Genomic DNA, 24,059 nt, shown 5'->3' with positions numbered 1-24,059 from the left:
ATTCATAATCAAAGAGCAATCTCAGACAAGGATGATACATTACACTTGACATAAATCTTAAAAGAATGATAACTAAATACAACCATGTTTGTTTAACAAGTCAAAGAATGACCAGAAAAACAAATGACTCGCTTATACAATTGGATGAATGAAACAAAACAAGAATCATATAATCACACTCAGTAATCGTAATTAAATAAAAAATTAAGGAAATAATCTAGCATTTAGGTAGATCTGGTGGAGGAGGAGGTAGCCTAGTTGATGGTGTTGGCCCATTCTCAACAACAAAAGATGTGGCTAATCCCCAAGGCAAGTGAACATCCAAATGACAATGCATCAACCATACACCTGTAATTTTCAAATTAACAATTAAAACAATCAATCATCACCTAAAAAATCAACTACAACAACAACATACCCAATATGATCCCACAAGCAGAGGCGAACCTATGCTATACCGAGAGGGGTCATCGGCACCCGTAAAGTTCAGTAAAAATTCCATGTATTCATGTATATATCTTTAGAAAATAGTGATATACTAGTAGTTAGCATTCTATATACAAAACAACTTTTAGTTGAATCCAGAAGTGTACCCCCAACCTTTAAATCATAGGTCCGCCTCTGCCTACAAGTGGGGTCCGGGGAATATAAGGTTTACAGAGATTTTACTGCTACCTTGTGTGGTTAGAGATGATATTTTCAATAGACCATTGGCTCAAGAATATAGTTTCAGTATCAAGTTAATGAATCGTTATATATGTACCTGGATTATTTGCTCGGAATCTAATGACAGCCCATCCTCCAACAGGAACACCAATAGTGTTACGTTCTTGTGGATTGAAAAGGTTAAATTTTTTCCGATCAACCGCGGGATTATAATTTCCAAATCCTTGAGCCAAGACATAGAAGTTAAATCCATGCAAGTGAATAGGATGATTTTCAATCCCAATCAAAGCAGTATTTTGGAACACAATCTCAACTGTTGCATTGAACTTAACTTTCTTCACTTTAGTAGACTTTGTAGTCATTATAATAGCAGGATTCATGCTATTATTAGCATTTGTGTAGTCAAATTTAACTGGTGGTTGGTTTGGGAAATCAGTGGTGTAAACTCCATTCACATTGTAGAAAAATGCCTCCAACATTGAAATCTTGTTAGGAAATTGGAAAGATGCATTGTTCATACTAGCAGCAAATCTTTGTCCATTTGGGCCTCCACATGTTGCATTTCCTGGTCTATTACAAGCAGTTAGGCCCAGCCCAATAGTAATAAACATATGTTCATCCACTTTACGAGGTGGAGGTGTCCAAAACGGCCCAGTTACAAGCCCAGTTAAATTGGTGAAGAATTTATGGGCTGTTGGTGTGTCATTAAAGGCTGGTAAAATTGGCATTATTGGAGTTGATGTTTGTGCACCTTCATATATTATAATTCCTCTTGTGGTTGTGTTGTCAAATGGTACCCCGGCTGCACTAGCGTAGGGGTTAGCCGCCATGTAGTACGACGCCTGCGCCTGATCGGCCGTCAAGAGGACATCGGTCGTCTGGCCCGGTCCGATGACGACTACATCGGTAACGTAAGGATCAGTGTAAGCAGCATCAACCGCGACAACTTTCATCTTATGGTTGGCAATCTTAAAAAAGAGCTGGTTATTGAGTGCAGCGTTGATAATACGAAGAAGATATGTTTTCCCATGTTTCACTGTCAACTTGTATGTTTCTAATAAGAAAAAGGAAGTCCAAGTTAGCAAGAGGAGAAAATAGAACAAAATCACAAATTAAAAATACTTAAGAAAATCTGATTATTATGTAATTCTCACGATTAATAGAGCAAGGGTAAAGATCGCCTGGCCATCCATTAATAGTGTAAGCATCAGAGTTATTAGGTGCAGCACCACTAGCTAGCCCTTGATTCTCCACGTCCACAACATTTGCATTCCACCATTCTCCTGCATTAACATTTCAAACATACTTCTTCATTTGCTAGTTTTATCTATAGGTAAATTTCACTCCATATATATATATATATATATATATATATCAATTCTTGTAGTTGTACATAACTCAATACTTAGCAAGAACATCTCTATAAGTTACTAGTTATACTACTCCATCCGTCCCACTTTATGTGATGCGATTCGTAGTGCAAAAGTCAAACCTATCTAATTTTCGCAGTACATTCATAATTTTTAAATTTTTTAAAATAAAATTTAGATATCTGAAAACTATATAAAAGACACTATAAGTCATGATAATAATTAATAATTTAAAATACACAAAAAATAAATGATGAAAGAAAAACTCTTTTGACTATCCAAATAGTAACTGCATCACATAAAGTTGAATAAACGAACACTATATATCATAGTAAACTCATAATTATTAATATATCTAGTCTCATATTTCTATAAGATATTAATAAATTGAGGAATTAATTTGAAGAAGGTGAAGTTACCTAAAAGGATAGGGACTTCTCTGTAAGGTTTAGGGAAAGGATAAGAGTTTCCTTTTTTGGGTCGAATAATAAGTGCACCATGAACCGTGGCTCTAAGCCATGAAACATGTGCATGCCACCAAAGAGTCCCTTCTTGACCCGTTACGTTAAACTTGTAGGTGTAGCTATGTCCGGGTCGGATCGGGCATTGGGTCGCAAATTCGGGTCCATCAGCCCACCCACTCAGTAGCTGAAAAACTCCATGCCTGCATTAATCAATTAATTTTTATTTTTCACATTATTCCTTGAATATGTAATGACATTATCTAATAAGCGTTCAACTCCCCTTTGCTTTTACTAATTTTGTTAATCTCTTTTTCTTTAACTAATTGGAGGGTGATAGGCTGATAGCGATAGTTGCCACAGATATGTTAAATAAATATCACTGACTCTCTATATATTATACTACTATTATTGAATATTTGAATCGATTTTTTAATGTTAACGTAACGGCATTTCTGAGATTGTTTAGACAAGATAATCAACTAACTTTGCACGAGTATAACATTATGAAACAAAAAAAAAATGGTTGATTTTATTGGTTTGATTTCTTTCTCTCATTTTTTTTTAACAAACTACGTGTTTACTTCTTTTTTTCCTTTTAAAATATTGAAGAACTTACCAATGAATAGTGAGATTATAAGGTGAAAGGTTGAAGACATGAACAACAAGGGTGTCTCCTTCGTTTACACGTATGGTTGGACCAGGAAGACTTCCATTTACAGCAGTGATCAATTGTCTACGGCAAAGTCTCGTTATAGTACGGTTTTGCACCTATATATAGAAAACCAATATCAATTAAAAAATACAATTAATTACAAATTACAACAGAAGTTCTAGCAAATGTAAGTGTCGTTTGCCATTTTTCATAACTATTCAAATTAGACGAGGTGCAACAAGTAGAACAAATAGTTCCATTCGAGATATATATATATATATATATATATATATATATATATATATATATATATATATATATATATATATATGTGTGTGTGTGTGTGTGTGTGTGTGTGTGTATTGAAAATGCAATCGGGTATATATAGTTTGAAGTAGGGTTTAAGCTAAGAGTTCAAGAGAAAATGAATTGCTATATTTCTGTGAAACAAGGCAGTGATGAATCCAGAATTTGAAATTTATGGGTTCCTACGGTAACTATATATATATATATATATATATATATATATATATATATATATATATATATATATATATATATATGGGGGATCTAAGAGGAAAGGGAACCTTGGAACAATGGTGAAGTTATTTCCGTGTGACCTATTGGTCACCGATTCAAGCCGTGGAATCAGTCACTGATGCTTCCACCAGGGTAGGCTGCCTACATTACACTCCTTTGGTGTGAGCATTTTCCGGGATTCTGCGTTGAACGCGAGTTACTTTGTGCACCGGGCTACCCTTTTTTTTTTTTTTTTTTTATGTATATGGTCTAGGAAAAAGCTATTAAGTTCATATGAACCCCATAACCAACCCTCTAGATCCGCCCCAGGATCAAGTTACTATTCTATGAAGAGTTGACGAGCTAAACTATTTTGCATGGGAAATAAAGAAGATAATTACTACGTACATGAAAAGAATGCTCAACAACTGCAGCTGAAGCCAATGAGGAGTAAGAAGCTAGAAGAGCTATTATGGTGCAAGCAAACAAGAAAACCTGATGCCCCATTTGATATATAAAAAAAAAGAAGTATACTACAATTCAATTGTAAGGCTAGAACTTGAAGAATTTGGTGAAGAGAAAATGAGAAATGAATGCCTTTATATAAGGAGGAGTTTGTACACCTACAAAAGCAACAGGCGGCAGTATTTTCTAATTAAGAAATGTACGTAATACAATTATTTGTTTTCTTCTTCATTATTTCTTCTTCTTTTTGTGGGATTGTTTATCTTATGTCATAGCTAGGTTAATTTTACGTATTTCATCTTAGTTTCCTAATCTCGCTTTCCATATGTGGTCTTGATATATCTAATTATTTGCCAAACTTTTCCACAATTGCGTGAAAGACTTTGTTTAAGGCAAAGCTAGGGCATTTGAATAATGAGTTTTGAAAATTATTTGTAGATAATAATTTAGCAAAGGTTCGTTATAGAACAGCTTGAGTTGGCCATCAAATAAGTACTAAACTGAATATGACTTTCTAGCTGATAGCCATATAATTTAAAGGACGTTACGTTTGCTGTATTGAGTAACATCTTCGTTCAATTTGACTGTTTCGTCTATTTTGTTTTTCTAAGTTTTTTTTTCCCCCCTCAATCGTTTCCTAGGCTTCTTTTATTTAGATTAGGTAGCTTCAATTGTCGTTTAAGTAGTTGAGGTTTTATTGACATTTGTAACTAGCTAGCATTCTACGTATTTCTTTCTGTTATCTTTTGTTGCCCATTGAGGGGCAGGGACTTTTACTCGGTCCAGACTAACTTAATATACTTTTTTTTTTGAAGTAAGTATTATTCACTCTGTTGCTTACAAATGCTTCATTATGCTTAGTCTGCGTCATTTGATATATATATATATATATATATATATATATATATATATATATATATATATATATATGTTAAAGTACATTCTTCATCCTCGTATGAATATGGCAATTTTCTTGATTAAGGTAATCAAACTGTTGTATGAATTTATCTCATTTCACACGTACCAACCAACTAATCACAATCTTTAATTATTAATTGGAATATAGGACTTTGTTACCATGGGGTTTACAAGTTACAACATACTTAATACTTAGCTTGCTTGGTCAAAGACTAAACCGGTCTTCCTTTTTTTTTTTTGGGTCATATCTGTCATTTTTTTTTTGGCAAATACATTTGACAATTTGTGTTAGCAATATTTCACATTCTGCGTTGTTCTTTTTCTTTTCTCCGCCAAAGGAGAGATGACATTATATTGGAATATTTATCCGTATTTAATATTTACACGAAATCAAACAATTTAACTTTAGCAGTTACAAATTATAGTGAGAATATATATTAGTTAATCGTGAAAAACGGATATGGGCAAATTTTTACCATGTTCTTAACACAATGCTTTCAATATACTTCTAAAGCCCTTAATGACAAAGCTGTCCTCCGAGTAATTAAGTGATTTACATACAGCAGCTGTAAAAAGAATGTTAATCCAACCGCTAACAAATCCTGTATCATGTATCCTGCATTTCATGCAATTAATGTTATATCCAGTTCAATTAAGACAATTTCTATGTTCTGTCAAATTATTAATTGGTAAAAGAATATGTTAATTTGATCCTTTTGGAAGAGTTTCAACATAATCTTGCAAGATAAACAAATAGTAACAACTATACATCAATCAAACTGATATAGTTACATGTTTCATTTCATTGCGTTTAAATCCATTTCGATCCAATATCCTTGTAATCTTAAAAGTAGGAAAAACCGTGCAGATTTACGGAGTGCGAACATAACTTTGATATATGGAGTTCATTGGATCAAATTATGATTTCCTCTTCTTCTTCTTTTTTTCAGATTTTTTATCTCGTGGTTGTAATTTCTATCATCATTTTCACAATATTCCTTAGGAAATTCAAGGATAACATGAGTACATCCTTCATTGCTGGTACTAGGGATGTACAAACGAAACCGACAAACCGCACCAACCCGATAATCCGAGTCAAACAGAGAAAAAGCCCCCCGACTATGGCTTGATTTGACTTGGTTTGGTACTGGGGAAAGAAATCCGACCACAATTGGCTTGGTTTGATTTTAACTAAAAAAACAAACCGAAACCAAACCAACCCGACATTATGTGTATGAAAGTTTTAAATATATTTAATACATAAAAATATTTATTGTAGTGTAGTTTATAAATATTTCATAATTTTATCTTTTAGCGTATTATCTCAAGCTTGAACTTATAATTTTTGGATGCTCCAATAAGTTTTATAGTCCATAAATGTTAGTTACTCAAATAAATCCTAAACCAAAATCAAATCAATACTAATGCTAATAAAAGACATGCTATTCAATTGTACTATGAATGAAAATAGTGTTGGATATCTATTTTTAGTTTTTTCATGGTTTAGATAAAATGCATAACTTATTTTTCTTTTAGTGTTTAGTTAAGTAAATAATAGTAGTACTTATTAGTCGTACTTTTTTTAGCAACTTAGTAATTTTAAATTATGTTTGTTTTTATTATGGCTTATTAATAATATATTTATGCAATTTTATTATATTTATTGTTAAATTTTTTATTACAATGTCATGACTCATCTCATATTTATATTATTTTATTAAAAAATATCTTATATAGTTCTGTCTTACTAGGATTAAAGAAATATTTAGAACACAAATTCTATGTTTTGTGCTATGAAGACTTTATGAAAAAAAAATCCGAAAATCCGAAAAACCCGAGATTAAAAAATCCGGCTTTTATTGGTTTGGTTTGGTCTTTAGATTTAATAACTTGACACAATTGGTTTGGTTTAGTTTGGTTTGGTAATTGAAAATCCGAATAAACCCGACCTATGTACACCCCTAGCTGGTACAAGTCAGAGGATAAATTCGACAACAACTAGTGTACTCATGATAATAAAAATAGCTAGACTGTGAGCATATTACATAACTGTGAGGTTCTAGAACATGTCATTGATTTTAGAATTCTTTAATTTCCACTTGTATATTTGTTTATCCGAAAAACGGATAGAGTTAAATTTGTATGTAGTTCTAAGGATACGTGGTATAACTTGACATGAATCGTAAAGGGAAATAAAAATATCAAATATTGACTGTGTTTACCTGAAAAATGGATAGAGTTGAATTTGTACGTAGTTCTAAGGGTACATGGTATAACTTGATACAAATCGTAAGAGCAAGTAGAAATATCGAATATTGACTATAAAGAAAAGATACAAACTGAGTTGAGAGGAAGATGATTTATGAACAAGTAAAATGAAATTATGTGTGAAGCTCAAAAAGATAATCTCTTAATATGGGAATGTCTCAACAGTATTTGAGTTACAGTGTATGAATCACTTGATGGATCCCCTTTACAGGAAGTCATGAATAATAGCCATCCCTCTTATAGTGGAGGGATCCTACTTTGGATATAATTAAAAATACATAGTGGGGAACCCATGATAAATCAGTTTTTCCCTAGTTTCCGCCGAGATTTCCTTTCTTAGTGCGGCTATAACAGCTCTTGTCTATGAGCTCGATTTTGACTCGAGCTCGATTTTGACTCGAGCTCGATATTGACTCGAGCTCGATTTTGAATTGGGGCCCGGTATTAATTCAGGCTCAGTATTGGTCGGCCTTTGACTCTTAAGCTCCATTACGTCGCTTCGCATCATAGTTCAATTTTAGATTCGAGCTCGATAATGGCTTCGAGCTCGGTATTGATCGGTCCCTGAAACTCGAAGCTCGGTAGCCCGGCTTCAGATCTCATCCCGATATTATGAAGATGCTCTTCGGTCCATTATGTTCCCATCTCGACCAGTCGTTCGAAGGCCGAACTCGGTTTTGACCGTATATAGATAGTCCCCTCATTTTTCGGGAAGGATGTAGCGAGAAACAATGTGATTTTCCAACGGTACGATTAGATATATACTGACATTTGCATTGAGCTCGATCATGACGTACGTGATAGATGTCCCGTTGGTTTAGTTTACCAAGGCATTTAATACATGTCAGACGATGGTCGGCCACTGTTGATACAGAACTGACGTTGCTCAATCTATAAATAGCCCATTTCTTTACCATTTATCACTTTTACATCAGATATTTCACTGCAAAATCTTTCTTTAAAATATTAGATATTTGTTATCTCCTTCCTATTCGATCTTTAAATCCAAAATGGCGAAAACATCAAAAACCATTCCTCACAAACAAAAGGCTTCTTCTTCACAGTCTGCCGCCGTCAAAACACCGGTGGAACCACGGCCTGAGGAGTGTGTTCCCGGGGCGTGTAATGACCCAAACGATCATTTTAACTTTTAGAACCCCATTCCCTAAAATAAAACTCTCCGTATGTGCTTTTAATAATTAATGACTTGCGGGGAGGGTTGGTTCGGGATTTGTAAGTGTTTGGGTTGAAATTGGAATACTTGGTTCCTTAAGTTAGCCTTAAAAGGGCCAAGTTTGACTTTGGTAAATATTTTGAGACCCCGAAATTGGGATTTGACGGTTCCAATAGCTCCGTATGGTGATTTTAGATTTAGGAGCGTGTTCGAAATTTTATTTAGAAGTCTGTAGTTAAAATAGGCTTGAAATAGCTAAAACAAGAATTTAAGTTTGGAAGTTTGACCGGGGAGTTGACTTTTCGATATCGGAGTTGGAATCCAGTTCCAAATTTTTTTATAGTTTCGTTATGTCATTTAAGACTTGCACGCAAAATTTTGTGTCATTCCGAATAGTATAAATATGATTCGGCGCGTTTGGAGGAAGTTAGAAACTTGTAGTTTAGTTTGATCCAATTTGGTTTTGGGGTGTGATTCTTCGATTTGTTGTTATTTTACGTATTTTGAGAGTTCGAGTAGATCCATATTATGATTACAGACTTGTTGGTGCCTTTGGACGGGGTCCCGAAAGGCTCGAGTGTGTTTCGGACCGCCTAGAGCTAAATCTGAGAAACCAGATTTTCCAATTCTTGTTTCCTTCTTCGAGTTCGAGAGATGGAAATCGCGTTCGCGAAGAAGGATTTGGGGCAGTGGCAGATTGCCCTTCGCGTTCGCGAACAAACTCACATGTTCGCGAAGCCTTATGAGCCTAGGCCTTCGCATTCGCGAAACCCACTGGCATTCGCGTAAGGGAAATGAGGTCATGGAGGGCCAGTGAGCTTTACTCTTCGCGTTCGCGAGAGAGATGTCGCGTTCCCGATGCCCAGTCAGCGTAGGCCTTCGCGAGACCCCTGTCGTGTTCGCGAAGGGTAAATTTTAGGCTATGGAATTTTGCCTTCGCGAACGCGAAGCCTTGATCGCGTTCGCGAAGAAGGAGCCTACTGTTCCGGGCAGAATGTCTTAAAAACGGGGTTTCACCATTTTTAACCCCATTTCTTCCATTGTTGGGCATTTTGGAGCTTTTTGTAAGGGGAGTTCAACTAGCAACTTGAAGGTAAGTTAATTCTGCACTCTTTGAGTTAAATACATAGATCATTGGTAGATTATAACTAGTAAATCTTAGAAATCAAAAGTTAGATGAAAAACTTAGATTCTTATAAAAATAAGATTTTAACCACGAAAATGGTTATGAAATTGGATAAAAATTATATATTTGAATTCTTGAGATTATGGGTAACGTTTTCGTCCGAAAACCTCCGAAATCCGGGCACGTGGGCCCGGGGTGAATTTTAAAAAATTTACCGTTTTGGTTAGGGTAATTTATTTAACAGCCTAAATTTGGATTATTGAACATGTATTAATTATTTTGTATAATATTTGGATAGTTTATAATTTTTCGGCATCGAATTGAGAATTTAATGCAACGTGGTGATCGGAGAGCGGACTTTGAGACAAGTAAGTCTCTTGTCTAATCTTGTGAGGGAAAAATTACCCAATAGGTAATTAAATTAATAATTATTGCTAATTTTGGGGGCTACTTATGTACGAGGTGACGAGAGTCCGTGCGTAGCAACTATTAATGCTAAAGTCCGGGTAGTTTAGGACTCAAAGCATGAATTACTTGTATAAATTATATTTGTTATTTAATTAAATTATTTGGTATATATTGTGAATTGTTAGGAAAAAATATTAAAAGATGAAAATCTCATATGCTTAATTTTCTGTTTAAATTAATTAATTATTAAAAGAAATTGTTCATCATCTCGAATTGATCTTATAATAAATATACTCCCCTTCCGGAGGTACATAAGAAAATATCCTCCTTTCTTGGGGAACGAGCCTAACGTCTCGGCAGGATAGATGCATCTATGGATTACGCCGCATGTCCCTCGACAGTCTACATGACACTCTGGATTGGGCCGTACGACCTCGGCAGAAATCGTGCCTAATAATAATAATAATTACACAATACCTTGCTATTTTAATTGCAGTTTGTGGATTTAATTAATAGGTTGGAAATTGTTGCATTTGAAGGATTTTTATTATTTCTGCTAATTGAATAAAATTATTATTAACTCTGTTAATCATGCTGAATTAAATAATTCTATTTTATTCTATTTATTATTGTTGACCCTTAGTGAGTGTCAAAGTCGACTATCTCGTCTCTACCCCTTCGAGATTAGGCTTGATATTTACTGGGTACACGTTGTTTACGTACTCATACTACACTTGCTGCACTTTTTGTGCAGGATCTGAGGCAGGTACTAGTGGAGGACCTATCATCGCACATCCACGTTATCTAGAGGCGTAGTGGTGAGCTGCCTTTCAGAACCGTTCTGCAGCTACCAGTGCCTCTCCTTGTATTTTCATTCTATCTATTTTTATTTTAGACAATATTTGGAGTTTGTATAATCTACTAGATCCTCATACACTTGTGACACCAGGTCTTGGTACACACACTAGTAGAATGTTTGGATTTAAATTTTATTTTTGGTTGTTTTAATTTACTAAATTCCCGCAAGTAAGTTGAGTTTAATTACTCGATTAATTTATAAAGAATTGAATATGGGCTTAAATTACTAGTTGGCTTGCCTAGCTGTAGTGTTGGGCGTCATCACGACCTATAGGTGAAATTGGGCCGTGACAACATGGTATTAGAGCACTAGGTTCATGTAGGTCTCACAAGTTATGAGCAGGCCTAATAGAGTCTTGCGGATAGGTACGGAGACGCCTGTACTTATCTTCGAGAGGCTATAGGGTGTTAGGAAACTACCTTTTTCATATTCCATCGTGCAATTGATGTAGTATTAAATATCTTTCTCTTATTCTCTCACAAATGGTGAGAACACGCTCTAATAAGGTTCCAGACCAAGGAAGAGCTATTCCCCTAGTTGCTAGAGGTCGAGGCAGAGGCCGAAGGAGGGCTCCAGCTCGTGGTAGGGGGCGAGGACGTCCGAGGACTATTCCAGTTATGCCGCCAGTGGGTCCAGTAGAGAATCCCATTATTTAGCAATAGGGTGAGGTGCCTTTGGCCGAGCCAGCTCCGGTGGATTTCACATCTACCCCGGGATTCCAGGATGTCATGGGTCGTATGCTGCAGTTCATGGACACTATGACTCATGCCAGTTTATTTCCGGCAGACCCAACCACATCTCAGGCGGGCGGGGGAGCGCAAACCCCTACCACATAAGCTCATGGGCAGGCAACTGCTGTATATCAGACCCAGGGTGCACTACCCGTGGGTGGAGCCCAGCTAGTGGCAGCAGCTACACCTGAGCCCAGGCCAGCTACAACCGCTGATCCGCAGAAACTATTGGACAGATGGACTAGACTACATCCTCTTGTCTTTGGGGGTGAGCGACTTGAGGATCCACAGGACTTTATTGATCGGTGCAAGGACAGACTGCACAACATGGGTATATTGGAGTCTCATGGGGTTAACTTTGCTACTTTTCAGCTAGAGGGCAGAGCACGTAGGTGGTGGAAGTTTTATATTCTTGGCAGACCAGCAGATTCTCCTCCCATGACTTGGGACGGGTTCACCCGTATCTTCCTGGACAGGTATATTCCACCCTCCCAGAGGGAAGAGTTGCGATTTTAGTTTGAACAACTCCAGCAGGGTCAGATGTCAGTGACTGATTATGAGGCGAGGTATTCTGAGTTATCTCGCCATGCACTTATGATACTCCCTACTGAGACATAGAGAGTACGGAGGTTTGTTGCGGGTTTACATACTGGTATTCAAGCAACTATGGCCTGAGAGGTTGAGATGGGGACTTCTTATGAGTTAGTCATGTAGATAGCCCGGAGGATTGAGGGTGTGCGTCAGCGTAGCCAAGAGCATGTTATGAGAGATAAGCGATTCAGGTATTCTGGAGAGTTCAGAGGTGCTCCGTCTGGGGGCAGAGGTCAGTTCGTGAGAGGGCAGTCCAGTAGGCCCCCATATCCTGCACCACCGCCTTCTCGGGGTCCTCTAGTGCGACCTTATTTCAGTGTTATACCAGAGATTTCTTATCGCCCACCGACTATTCAGGGTTCTTCCAGTGGGTATTCAGGTCACCAGGGCCAGATTCTTAGTCAGCAGCCCATTGTACCGAAGAGTTATTATGAGTACGGGGATCCCAGTCACATACAGAGATTCTGCCCCAGGCTTCGGGGTAGGCCAGTGCAGCAGGGTCAGCAGCCTATGATTACCGCACCAGTTGCTCCACCAGTAGTCCGACCACCAAGAGGTGGAGGACAAGTGGGTAGGGGCCGCCCTAGAGGAGGAGGTCAGCCAGACGGAGGCCATCCAGTTGGTGCTCTAGCTCGGTTCTATGCTTTTTTGGCCAGATCGGATGTAGAGGCCTCAAATATCGTGATTACAGGTATTATTTCTATTTGCGGCAAAGATGCCTCAGTATTATTTGATCCAGGATCTATATATTCCGATGTGTCATCTCTATTTGCTTAATTTCTAGGTATTTCTCGTGAGTCCTTGAGTACTCCTGTTTATATGTCCACTCATGTTGGCAATTCTGTTATTGTGAGTCAGATCTACCAGTCCTGTATTATTACATTCTGTGGTTATGAAACTTGAGCAGATCTCCTATTGCTTGAGATGACCGATTTTGAAATTATCCTGGGCATGGACTAGTTATCTCCATATCATGCCATCCTAGATTGCTATGCCAAGACTGTTACCTTAGCTATTCCAGCATTGCCTAGGCTGGAGTGGAAGGGTTCGTCTATTAGTGCATTTAATTTGGTTATTTGTTTTATGAAGGCTCAACACATGGTTGAGAAGGGTTGTTTAGCTTATCTAGCCTATGTACGGGATACTAATGCAGAGACTCCAGCTATTAATTCAGTGCCTGTAGTTCGGGAGTTCTCCGATGTATTTCCTTCAGATCTTCCAGGCATGCCACCTGATCGTGATATTGATTTCTGTATTGACTTGGCTCTAGATACCCAGCCTATATCTATCCCATCGTATCGCATGGCTTCGAAAGAATTGAAAGAACAACTTGAGGAGTTACTAGCCAAAGGGTTCGTCAGACCGAGTGTATCGCCTTGGGGTACACCGGTATTATTTGTGAAGAAGAAAGATGGAACGATGTGAATGTGCATTGATTATCGTCAATTGAACAAAGTCACTATTAAGAACAAGTACCTATTGCCATGTATTGATGACCTATTTGACCAGTTGCATGGTGCTAGGGTGTTCTCTAAGATCGACTTGAGGTTGGGGTACATTCAGTTGAAGATTCGGGATTCGGATGTTCTGAAGACTACTTTCTGGACTAGATATGGTCATTATGAGTTTTTGATGATGTCTTTCGGTTTAACTAATGCTCCGACAACGTTTATGGACTTGATGAATAGGGTATTCAGACCATATATTTTTTCGTTTGTCATTGTCTTCGTTGATGACATTTTGATTTATTCGCGTAGTAAGGAGGAGCACGAACAACATATGAGAGTAGTGCTTCAGACGTTGCGGGAACAAAAGCTCTATGCTAAGTTCTCCAAATATGAGTTCTAGCTAGAGTCTGTAGCATTTTTGGGGCATATTGTATCGAGCGAGGGCATTAAGGTTGATCCCAAAAAGATTGAGGCAGTTCAGAATTGGCATCGTCCCACTTTGGCAACTGAGATCAGGAGCTTCCTAGGTTTAGCGGGTTATTATCGTCGGTTCGTGAAAGGCTTTTCATCTATTGCAACACCTTTGACCAAATTAACCCAAAAGGGTGTTCCGTTCCGATGGTCTAATGATTGTGAGGTGAGTTTTCAGAAGCTCAAGACAGCATTGACTACAACACCAGTGTTATTGTTGCCTTTCGGTTCGGGAATATATACAGTGTATTATGACGCTCCACGCGTTGGCTTGGGTTGTGTATTGATGCAGGAAGGGTGAGTTATTACATATGCTTCACGTCAGCTGAAGCCCCATGAGAAGAATTATCCGGTACATGATTTGGAGGTAGCTGCGATTGTTCACGCTCTTAAGATTTGGAGGCATTATCTTTATGGGGTGTCTTGTGAAGTTTACATTGATCATCGTAGTTTGCAACATTTATTCAAGCAGAGGGACCTAAATTTGAGACAACGCAGATGGCTTGAGTTATTGAAAGATTATGATATTACTATCCTATATCATCCGGGCAAAGAAAATGTGGTGCCTTGGGTAGAAAGGCGGAGAGTATGGGTAGTTTGGCTTTCATTTCAGCAGAGGAGAGGCCATTAGCTTGGGATATTCAGTCCTTGGCTAATAGACCTGTGAGGCTGGATATTTCAGAGCCCAACTGAGTTCTTGCATGTGTTGTAGCTCAGTCTTCACTATTTGAACAGATCAAGGCTCGCCAGTATGATGATCCACACTTAATGGTTCTTCGAGAAACGGTACTACGGGGTGGTGCCCACGAAGTTACTATTGGTACGGATGGTATTCTGCGACTCCAGAATCGTCTATGTGTTCCGAATGTAGATGGACTAAGGAAAAAGATCCTAGAGGAAGCACACAGTTCTCGGTATTCTATTCATCCAGGTGCTACGAAGATGTATCATGACCTTAGTCAGCATTATTGGTGGCGACGGATGAAAAAAGACATAGTTGAGTATGTATCTAGGTGTCCAAATTGCCAACAAGTTAAATATGAACACCAGAGGCCAGGTGGCCTAGTTCAGCAGATGATTATACCTGAGTGAAAATGGGAACACATTACTATGGACTTTGTAGTTGGGTTGCCACGGACCTTGCGGAAGTTTGATGCAGTTTGGGTCATTGTTGACAGGTTGACCAAGTCGGCACACTTTATTCCCGTTGTGACTACATATACTTCAGAGAGGTTGGCCCAGATTTATGTTTAGGATATAGTTCGGTTGCACGATGTGCCAATTTCCAATTATATCAGATAGAGGCCTTCAGTTTACTTCACATTTCTAGAGAGCAGTACAGAGTGAATTGGGGACCCGTGTAGAGCTCAGCACATCCTTTCATCCGCAGACCGACGGGCAGTTAGAGCGGACAATTCAGATTTTGGAGGATATGCTCAGGGCATGTGTGATTAACTTTGGAAGTCAATGGAATCGTTTCTTGCCTTTGGCCGAGTTTGCTTATAATAACAGTTACCAATCCAACATCGAGATGGATCCATTTGAGGCTTTATATGGTCGACGATGTTGTTCGCCCATCGGATGGTTTGAACCTAGTGAGGCTAAGTTATATGGTACTGATTTGGTGAAGGATGCCTTGGAAAAGGTAAAGTTAATTCAGGAGCGACTTCGTACAGCATAGTCCAGACAGAAGAGTTACGCAGATCAGAAAGTGCGTGATTTATCGTTTATGATGGGTGAAAAGTTCTCTTGAAGGTTTCACCGATGAAGGGAATCATGAGATTCGGGAAGAAGGGCAAGTTGAGCCCAAGGTTTATAGGCCCATTTGAGGTGTGGAGACGAGTTGGGGAGGTTGCTTATGAGGTTGCATTGCCTCCCAGTCTATCGGGAGTTCATCCAGTGTTCCATGTATCTATGCTCCAGAAGTATCATGCTGACCAGTCACATGTGTTGGACTTCAGCACAGTTCAGCTAGATAAGAGTTTGGGTTATGAAGAGGAGCCAATTGCCATTGTTGATAGACAGGTTCACTAGTTGAGGTCCAAGAGGATCTCGGTAGTAAAAGTCTAGTGGAGGGGCCAACCAGTTGAGGAAGTGACTTGGGAGGCCGAGGAGGATATGCAGAGCAAATATCCACACTTATTTAGCACTCCAGGTATTATTCTAAACCCGTTCGAGGACAGATGTTTGTTTAAGAGGTGAAGAATGTAATGACCCTAACGGTCATTTTAACTTTTAGAACCCCATTCCCTAAAATAAAACTCCCTGTATGTGCTTTTAATGATTTATGACTTGCGGGGATGGTCGGTTCGGGATTTGGAAGTGTTTGGGTTGGAATCGGAATACTTGGTTCCTTAAGTTAGCCTTAAAAGGGCCAAGTTTGACTTTGGTCAATATTTTAAGAAAACGACCCCGGAATCGAGATTTGACGGTTCCAATAGCTCCGTATGGTGATTTTAGATTTAGGAGCATGTTTAGAATTTTATTTGGAAGTCCGTAGTTAAAATAGGCTTGAAATGGCTAAAACAAGAATTTAAGTTTGGAAGTTTGACCGGGGAGTTGACTATTCGATATCGGGGTCGGAATCCAATTCCAAATTTTTTTATAGTTCTGTTATATTATATAAGATTTGCACGCAAAAATTTGTGTCATTTCAAGTAGTATAAATATGATTCGACGCGTTCGAAGGAAGTTAGAAACTTGAAGTTCAAAGTTTGATCCAATTTCGTTTTGGGGCGTGATTCTTTGATTTGTTGTTGTTTTACGTGTTTCGAGAGTTCAAGTAGGTCTGTATTATGCTTACAGACTTGTTGGTGCCTTTGGACGGGGTCCCGAGGGGCTCGGGTGTATTTCGGACCTCCTGGAGCTAAATTTGAGAAACCAGATTTTCCAGTTCTGGTTTCCTTCTTTGCGTTCGCAAGAGGGAAATCGCGTTCGCTAATAAGGATTTGGGGCAATGGCAGATTTCCCTTTGCGTTCGCGAAGCCTTATGAGCCTAGGCCTTCGCGAAACCCACTCGCGTTCGCGTAAGGGAAATGAGGTCATGGAGGGCTAGTGAGCTTTACTCTTTGCGTTTGCGAAAGAGCTGTTACGTTCGCGATGCTCAGTCAGCGTAGGCCTTCACGTTCGCGAGACCCCTGTCGCGTTCGCGAAGAAGGAGCCTACTGTTCCGGGCAGAATGTCTTAAAAATGGGGTTTCACCATTTTTTAACCCCATTTCTTCCATTGTTGGCCGATTTTGGAGCTTTTTGAGAGGGGAGTTCAACTAGCAACTTGAAGGTAAGTTAAGTCTACACACTTTGAGTTAAATACATAGATCATGGGTAGATTATAACTAGTAAATCTTAGAAATCATAGGTTAGATGAAAAACTTAGATTCTTATAAAAACAAGATTTTAACCAAGAAAATGATTATGAAATTGGATAGAAATTATATATTTGAATTCTTGAGATTATGGATAACGTTTTCATCCAAATATTTTCGGAATCCGGGCACATGGGCCCGAGGTGAATTTTAGGATTTTTACCGTTTTAGTTAGGGTAATTTATTTAACAACCTAAATTCAGATTATTGAACATGTATTAATTATTTTATAGAACATTTGGATAGTTTCAGATTTTTCAGCATTGAATTGAGAATTTAACACAACGTGGTGATCTGAGAGCAGATTTTCAGACAAGGTAATCTCTTTTCTAATCTTGTGAGGCAAAAATTACACCATAGGTAATTAAATTAATAATTGTTGCTGATTGGGGGGGCTACGTACGCACGAGGTGACGAGAGTCCGTGCATAGCAACTATTAATGCTAAAGTCCAGGTAGTTTAGGACTCAAAGCATGAATTGCTTATGTAAATTGTATCCGCTATTTAATTAAATTATTTGGTATATATTGTGAATTATTAGGGAAAAATATTAAAAGATGAAAATCTCATATGCTTAATTTTCTGTTTAAATTAATTAATTGTTAAAAAAAATTGTTCATCCTCTCGAATTGATCTTATAATAAATATACTCTCCTTCCGGAGGTACATAAGAAAATGTCCTCCTTTCTTGTGGAGCGGGCCTAACGTCTCGGCAGGATAGATGCATCTATGGATTACGCCGCATGTCCCTCGGCAGTCTACATGACACTCTGGATTGGGCCATACGACCTCGGCAGAAATCGTGCCTAATAATAATAATAATTACACAATACCTTGCTATTTTAATTGTAGTTTGTGGATTTAATTAATAGGTTGGAAATTATTGCATTTGAAGGATTTTTATTATTTCTGCTAATTGAATAAAATTATTATTAACTCTGTTAATCATGCTGAATTAAATAATTCTATTTTATTCTATTTATTATTGTTGACCCTTAGTGAGTGTCAAAGTCGACTATCTCGTCTCTACCCCTTCGAGATTAGGCTTGATATTTACTGGGTACACGTTGTTTACGTACTCATACTACACTTGCTGCACTTTTTGTGCAGGATCTGAGGCAGGTACTAGTGGAGGACCTATCATCGCACATCCATGTTATCTAGAGGCGTAGTGGTGAGCTGCCTTTCAGAACCGTTCTGCAGCTACCAGTGCCTCTCGTTGTATTTTCATTCTGTCTATTTTTATTTCAGACAATATTTGGAGTTTGTATAATCTACTAGATGCTCATACACTTGTGACACCAGGTCTTGGTACACACACTAGTAGACTGTTTGGATTTAAATTTTATTTTTGGTTGTTTTAATTTACTAAATTCCTGCAAGTAAGTTGAGTTTAATTACTCGGTTAATTTATAAAGAATTGAATATGGGCTTAAATTACTAGTTGGCTTGGCTAGCTGTAGTGTTGGGCGCCATCACGACCAGCTAGTAGAAGCAGCTACACCTGAGCCCAGGCCAGCTGCAACCGCTGATCCGCAGAAACTATTGGACAGATGGACTAGACTGCATCCTCTTGTCTTTGGGGGTGAGCGACTTGAGGATCCACAGGACTTCATTGATCGGTGCAAGGACAGACTGCACAACATGAGTATATTGGAGTCTCATGGGGTTAACTTAGCTACTTTTCAGCTAGAGGGCAGAGCACGTAGGTGGTGGAAGTTTTATATTCTTGGCAGATCAGCAGATTCTCCTCCCATGGCTTTTGGTAAAATAGAATGCCTCGGCAGGATAAATGCATTTATGGAGCACGTTGTATGTCCCTCGGCAGTGTACACGACATTCTGGATCGGACCGTACGACCTCGACAGAAATCGTGCCTAATAATAATAATAATTACACGATACCTTGCTATTTTAATTGCAGTTTGTGGATTTAATTAATATGTTAGAAATTGTTGCATTTGAAGGATTTTTTATTATTTCTGCTAATTGAATAAAATTATTGTTAACTCTGTTAATCATGTTAAATTAAATAATTTTATTTTATTCTATTTATTATTATTGACCATTAGTGAGTGTCAAAGTCGACTATCTCGTCTCTACCCCTTTGAGATTAGGCTTGATACTTACTGGGTACACGTTGTTTACGTACTCATACTATACTTGCTACACTTTTTGTGCAGGATCTGAGGCAGGTACTAGTGGAGGACCTATCATCGCACATCCACGTTATCTAGAGGCGTAGTGGTGAGCTTCCTTTCAGAACTGTTCTACAGCTACCAGTGCCTCTCCTTGTATTTTTTTTCTGTCTATTTTTACTTCAGTCAGTATTTGGAGTTTTGTATAATCTACTAGATGCTCATACACTTATGACACCAGGTCTTGGTACACACACTAGTAGAATATTTGGATTTAAATTTTGTTCATGGTTGTTTTAATTTACTAAATTCCTGCGAGTAAGAAGAGTTTAATTACTCAGTTAATTTTTAAAGAATTTAATATGGGTTTAAATTACTAGTTGGCTTGGCTAGCTGTAGTGTTGGGCACCATCACAACCAATAGATAAAATTGGGTCGTGACATGGCGTGTGTTCTTACCTTCGATTTTAAGGTCGATAAAGCCTCGTCGGTTCCTGGTCGATGTGAATCAGTATCGAGGTATATGTGCTCGATAATTAAGGGACACCTCAAGCAACTGAGAAAAGATTGTAACTAGGAGAAAATAGAAGTGATAATCCCGCCTCCCGAAGAAGATATTACTACTTATGTGAAAGGTTTTTTAAGTGTGTATACTTACCCTTTCATATTGGGCCCCCTCGACCCTGTCGTTATCGATTTTTGCCACCAATACCAAATAACCTTAGGCCAAATCCATCCTTCCTTTTGGAGGATCATTATTCTGATCCGTTTTTTTGTGAACAAGATCGAGGGGATGACTTTCACCCTCGACCATCTTATCATACTGTACAGCACCCGCCTCTATCGAGATGGGATAATAAAACTCCAGCGCCGGACTAACAAAGTGCTCTTCTCGAGCATAGACGAGGACAAAGATTGGGGTTGGATGGGCAGGTTCGTTCGAGTGACGACCTTCGATCTGATCCTGACCGAGCAGATGCCATTCCCTGAGAAGTGGAACATGAAGCGTAAGTGTGAGCACCTAAATTTTGACTATATTTGAATTTTTACCACCTTCTACTTTGTAAATATTTTTAGAAACTTAATATATATAATTTTAGCTTTGTTATATTTTTTTTTTATATATAGGGTATGAATTAAAAATAATTTAAAAGGTCAAATTATTACTATTAATATTATTTTTATTTTTTATCTTTATTTTAAAATAAAATAAAAAACAAAACCGAAAAAATTAAATATTTTTTTTAAATTTTCGGATGGGAATAAAATAATAGGAAAATTAAAAATATAGAATAAAAAAGTAAAAGTAAAAGTAGGTGGAAATTATTTAATAAAAAAGTAAAAGAAAGTGGAAAATTTAAAAAATAAAAGTAAAAGAATGTGGAAATTTTAAAAATGAAAAGAAAAAGAAAGTTGGAATTAAAAACGAAAAGTAAAAGAAAGTGGAAATTAAAAAAAAAGAAAAGTAAAATAAGTGAAAATTAAAAAAAGAAAAGTAAAATAAGTGGAAATAAAAAAAAGAAAATAAAATAACTGGAAAATAAAAAAATAAAAGTAAAAAAAGTGAGAAATTTAAAAATAAAAGTAAAGGAAAGTGGGAAATTTATTTCTTTTTAAAAAGAAGAAAAATGGTAAGTGGAAATGTTTTTTTTTTTTTTTGAAAAGCTAAAATCTAATGAACTAACTATTACAACATGATAAGTTGAATGCTTCCTTCTCCTATTAGTGTATGTGAATTCAATTGTCATTAGCAAATACCAAGCAGCACCTATCAAGCTCTCACCAGGCGCCAGGGTATATTGTCCATAGGCTAAAATGAATTCCAAACATCTCCACCTCAGAGTTGAAGTCCGCATCGTCCTCCAAGTTTCGCTACTATATGATCTCTATATGCAGTAAACTGATTTTGTTCAAGTATTAATCATGTGCTCACTCATCAAGATTAATGTATAGAAGAGGAGCCTGGCTTTAGGCAGGCTTTGCAAGGCAAAAGCCAGGCTTGAGCTGGCTTTAGGCAGGCTTTACAAGGCAAAAGCCAGGCATGAGTTGGCTTTAGCCAGGCTTTACAAGGCAAAAGCCAGGCATGATCTGGCTTTAGGCTGGCTTTATAAGGCAAAAGCCAGGAATGATCTAGCTTTAAGAAGACTTTGCAAGGCAAAGGCCAGCCTTTGAGAATGTGCCTTTTTATGATCTTGTAAGCTCAGATCCTTTCCTACTAGAACCTTTAATGTAGTCATCATTCAAAATATTACTAAACCATCCTCAGATTGAGCTTGAAAGCATGCTAATACCTGAGGTTCTTCTCTTTGCTATCCTAATCCTGAGGTTAGGTGATTGAGATTTGTCTAGATTAATCAACCTCCTCCATGCACTAGGCAGTTCAGAGAATGAATGAAACTCAGATGTACCTGCAAAAGAGAACGCAATGTTAGCTATAAAATTCGCCACTGAGTTGCCTTCTCTGAACACATATTGAAAGATCACATTGAAGTTGTCCTTCATCTCTATAATTTTCTTCACATCCTGTGTAATTATCCAAGGAGGATAACATTCCCCTTCTATCGCCTTCTTCATCACTAATGAATCAGTCTCCAGTATGAGAGGGCGAAAATCATGCTCCACACAATATTCCAACCCTTAAAGAATAGCCTTAGCTTCAGCCACCACATTAGTTGTCACTCCCAGGTCTACTGCCCTAGCATACACCACATCACCTTCATCATCCCTCACACAAAAGCCTAGGGAGCTAGGTCCAGGATTGCCCTTTGAAGCTCTATCAGTATTACATTTGTACCAACCATGACAAGGAAGCTGCTATGTTACTCTTGTAGTAATCAATATAGGTTTATATCCTTCAAAGTATTGAATCATGTGTGGCCATAACAATGGAATATTAGGGATCCAATCATACCTCACCCTTTCCAGTTGATGTAATGTCCTATTTATCTCATGAATCACCCTATTTGTGGACATTGAACCACCATGTTTACCTGAATTTCTTCTCTTTCAAAGCTCCCAAGTGATGATAGCTGGTACTGTTCGAAATAATGGCTTTAATTACGGACAACACTGAACATACCACCAATGCCTTATAATCTGCTTCAATTGAATCAATTGCACAGAAATTCTAGCAGCCCCCATGAACAAGTTCCACACCTTAGAGGCAGTAGGACTTGTGACAAATATATGCGCAATGGATTCCTCTTGGGGATGCTGACAACACCAACACCTAGACATCACCATTTGCCCTTGCCTCCTCCACATGTCATCGGTGGCTATTTTCTACCTCCACAATAAGAAGGATATCTTGAATGGCAAACCTTTAATCCACATTAACTTGTATTCCTGATTAGGATCTGCCCTATGCCTTAATATTTTCCAAGCATTGCTAACACTGAATTTGTCTGAAGGAGTTGGCATCCAGTATGGCTTATCCCAATATCCTTCACTACCTTCATAGTGCACATTTAGCCTTATATGTTCTGCAATTTCCTCATTGAAAGTTTGATCTAGCAGCTGATCATCCCATGTTTCCCCTTGCCGCAGTTCTGCCACCACCTGAAGACCTTCATTGATTGGAAAGTCTTCAGGTAATACATGATAAAGTGCACCCAATCCAGTCTAATTTTCATGCCAAATATTAGTTGTTCCACTCTTCAATTCCCATACAATCTCATATTCTACTTCTTCCCTAGTATTCAGCATTTGTCTCCAAACATAAGACCCTCCCCTAAAACGCACCACAGTTGGTGACTCCTTCTTGCAATACTTATTCCACATGAAATTAGACCACAAAGATTTTGTGGTCCTAAACCTCCACCATAGTTTAGCAAACAGTGCCCTTGAGACATCATTTAAGGTCCCACATCATTTAAGTGGGAATTGTTTTTAATTAAAATATAATAAAATAATAAAACAAAATCTGAAAAAAAATTCAATTTTTTTTCTATAAATAGAAGAGAAATGTGAGGAGAAAGAGGAGAGAAATAAGAAAAAGAGGGAGGAGGGAATTGAGATAAATCATTTTCTACTACGCTAAGGGAATTTCTACTCGTGTCATTCTTTCTTCCTCTTTCTTTCGCAAAATCCAATAATTCATCACCCAGTTTAAGACTCGAAAATGCCCCAAATTCAAGCCTAAAAACATATTTGAAGTATCTTAATAAACGTAACAAGGTACCGACTTTCTCTCTCCGTCTTCGTCGAGGTCACCACGGTCCTGAGAATAAAGTTGATTCGCTAGAGGTATTTTATTTTTCAGATCTTGTCTTTATGACATATTGAAATTTAAAGATCATTAATTGTTTGATTAAGCATTAAAGTTCGGGATAATATATATTGTTATTTGGAAGATTTGTTTCTTTCGGCCTTTCTGTATTTATTTTTTTTGAAAAAACGGCGTGATGTTTGGTTCCCTTAGTTGATGTT

The 24,059-nt window shown here is 37.7% G+C and overlaps 1 protein-coding gene across 1 annotated transcript; it reads right to left on the bottom strand.

The window, feature by feature from the left end:
- Positions 1-21: 21 nt before the first annotated feature.
- LOC104120736 (laccase-7-like) lies at positions 22-4,249 on the bottom strand. Its single transcript, XM_070181327.1, has 6 exons — positions 4,080-4,249; positions 3,117-3,268; positions 2,456-2,700; positions 1,821-1,949; positions 764-1,720; positions 22-348 (listed from the first exon to the last, which is right to left on the bottom strand). The coding sequence occupies exons 1-6, from the start codon at positions 4,176-4,178 to the stop codon at positions 218-220; spliced, it is 1,713 nt and encodes a 570-aa protein (XP_070037428.1). The 5' UTR covers positions 4,179-4,249; the 3' UTR covers positions 22-217.
- Positions 4,250-24,059: the final 19,810 nt, after the last annotated feature.

Source organism: Nicotiana tomentosiformis, chromosome 7, assembly GCF_000390325.3.
Source record: "Nicotiana tomentosiformis chromosome 7, ASM39032v3, whole genome shotgun sequence".
Taxonomy (NCBI): Eukaryota; Viridiplantae; Streptophyta; class Magnoliopsida; order Solanales; family Solanaceae; genus Nicotiana; species Nicotiana tomentosiformis.
Note: the sequence above shows the minus strand (reverse complement) of the source record. Positions and strands in the feature narration are given on the sequence as shown.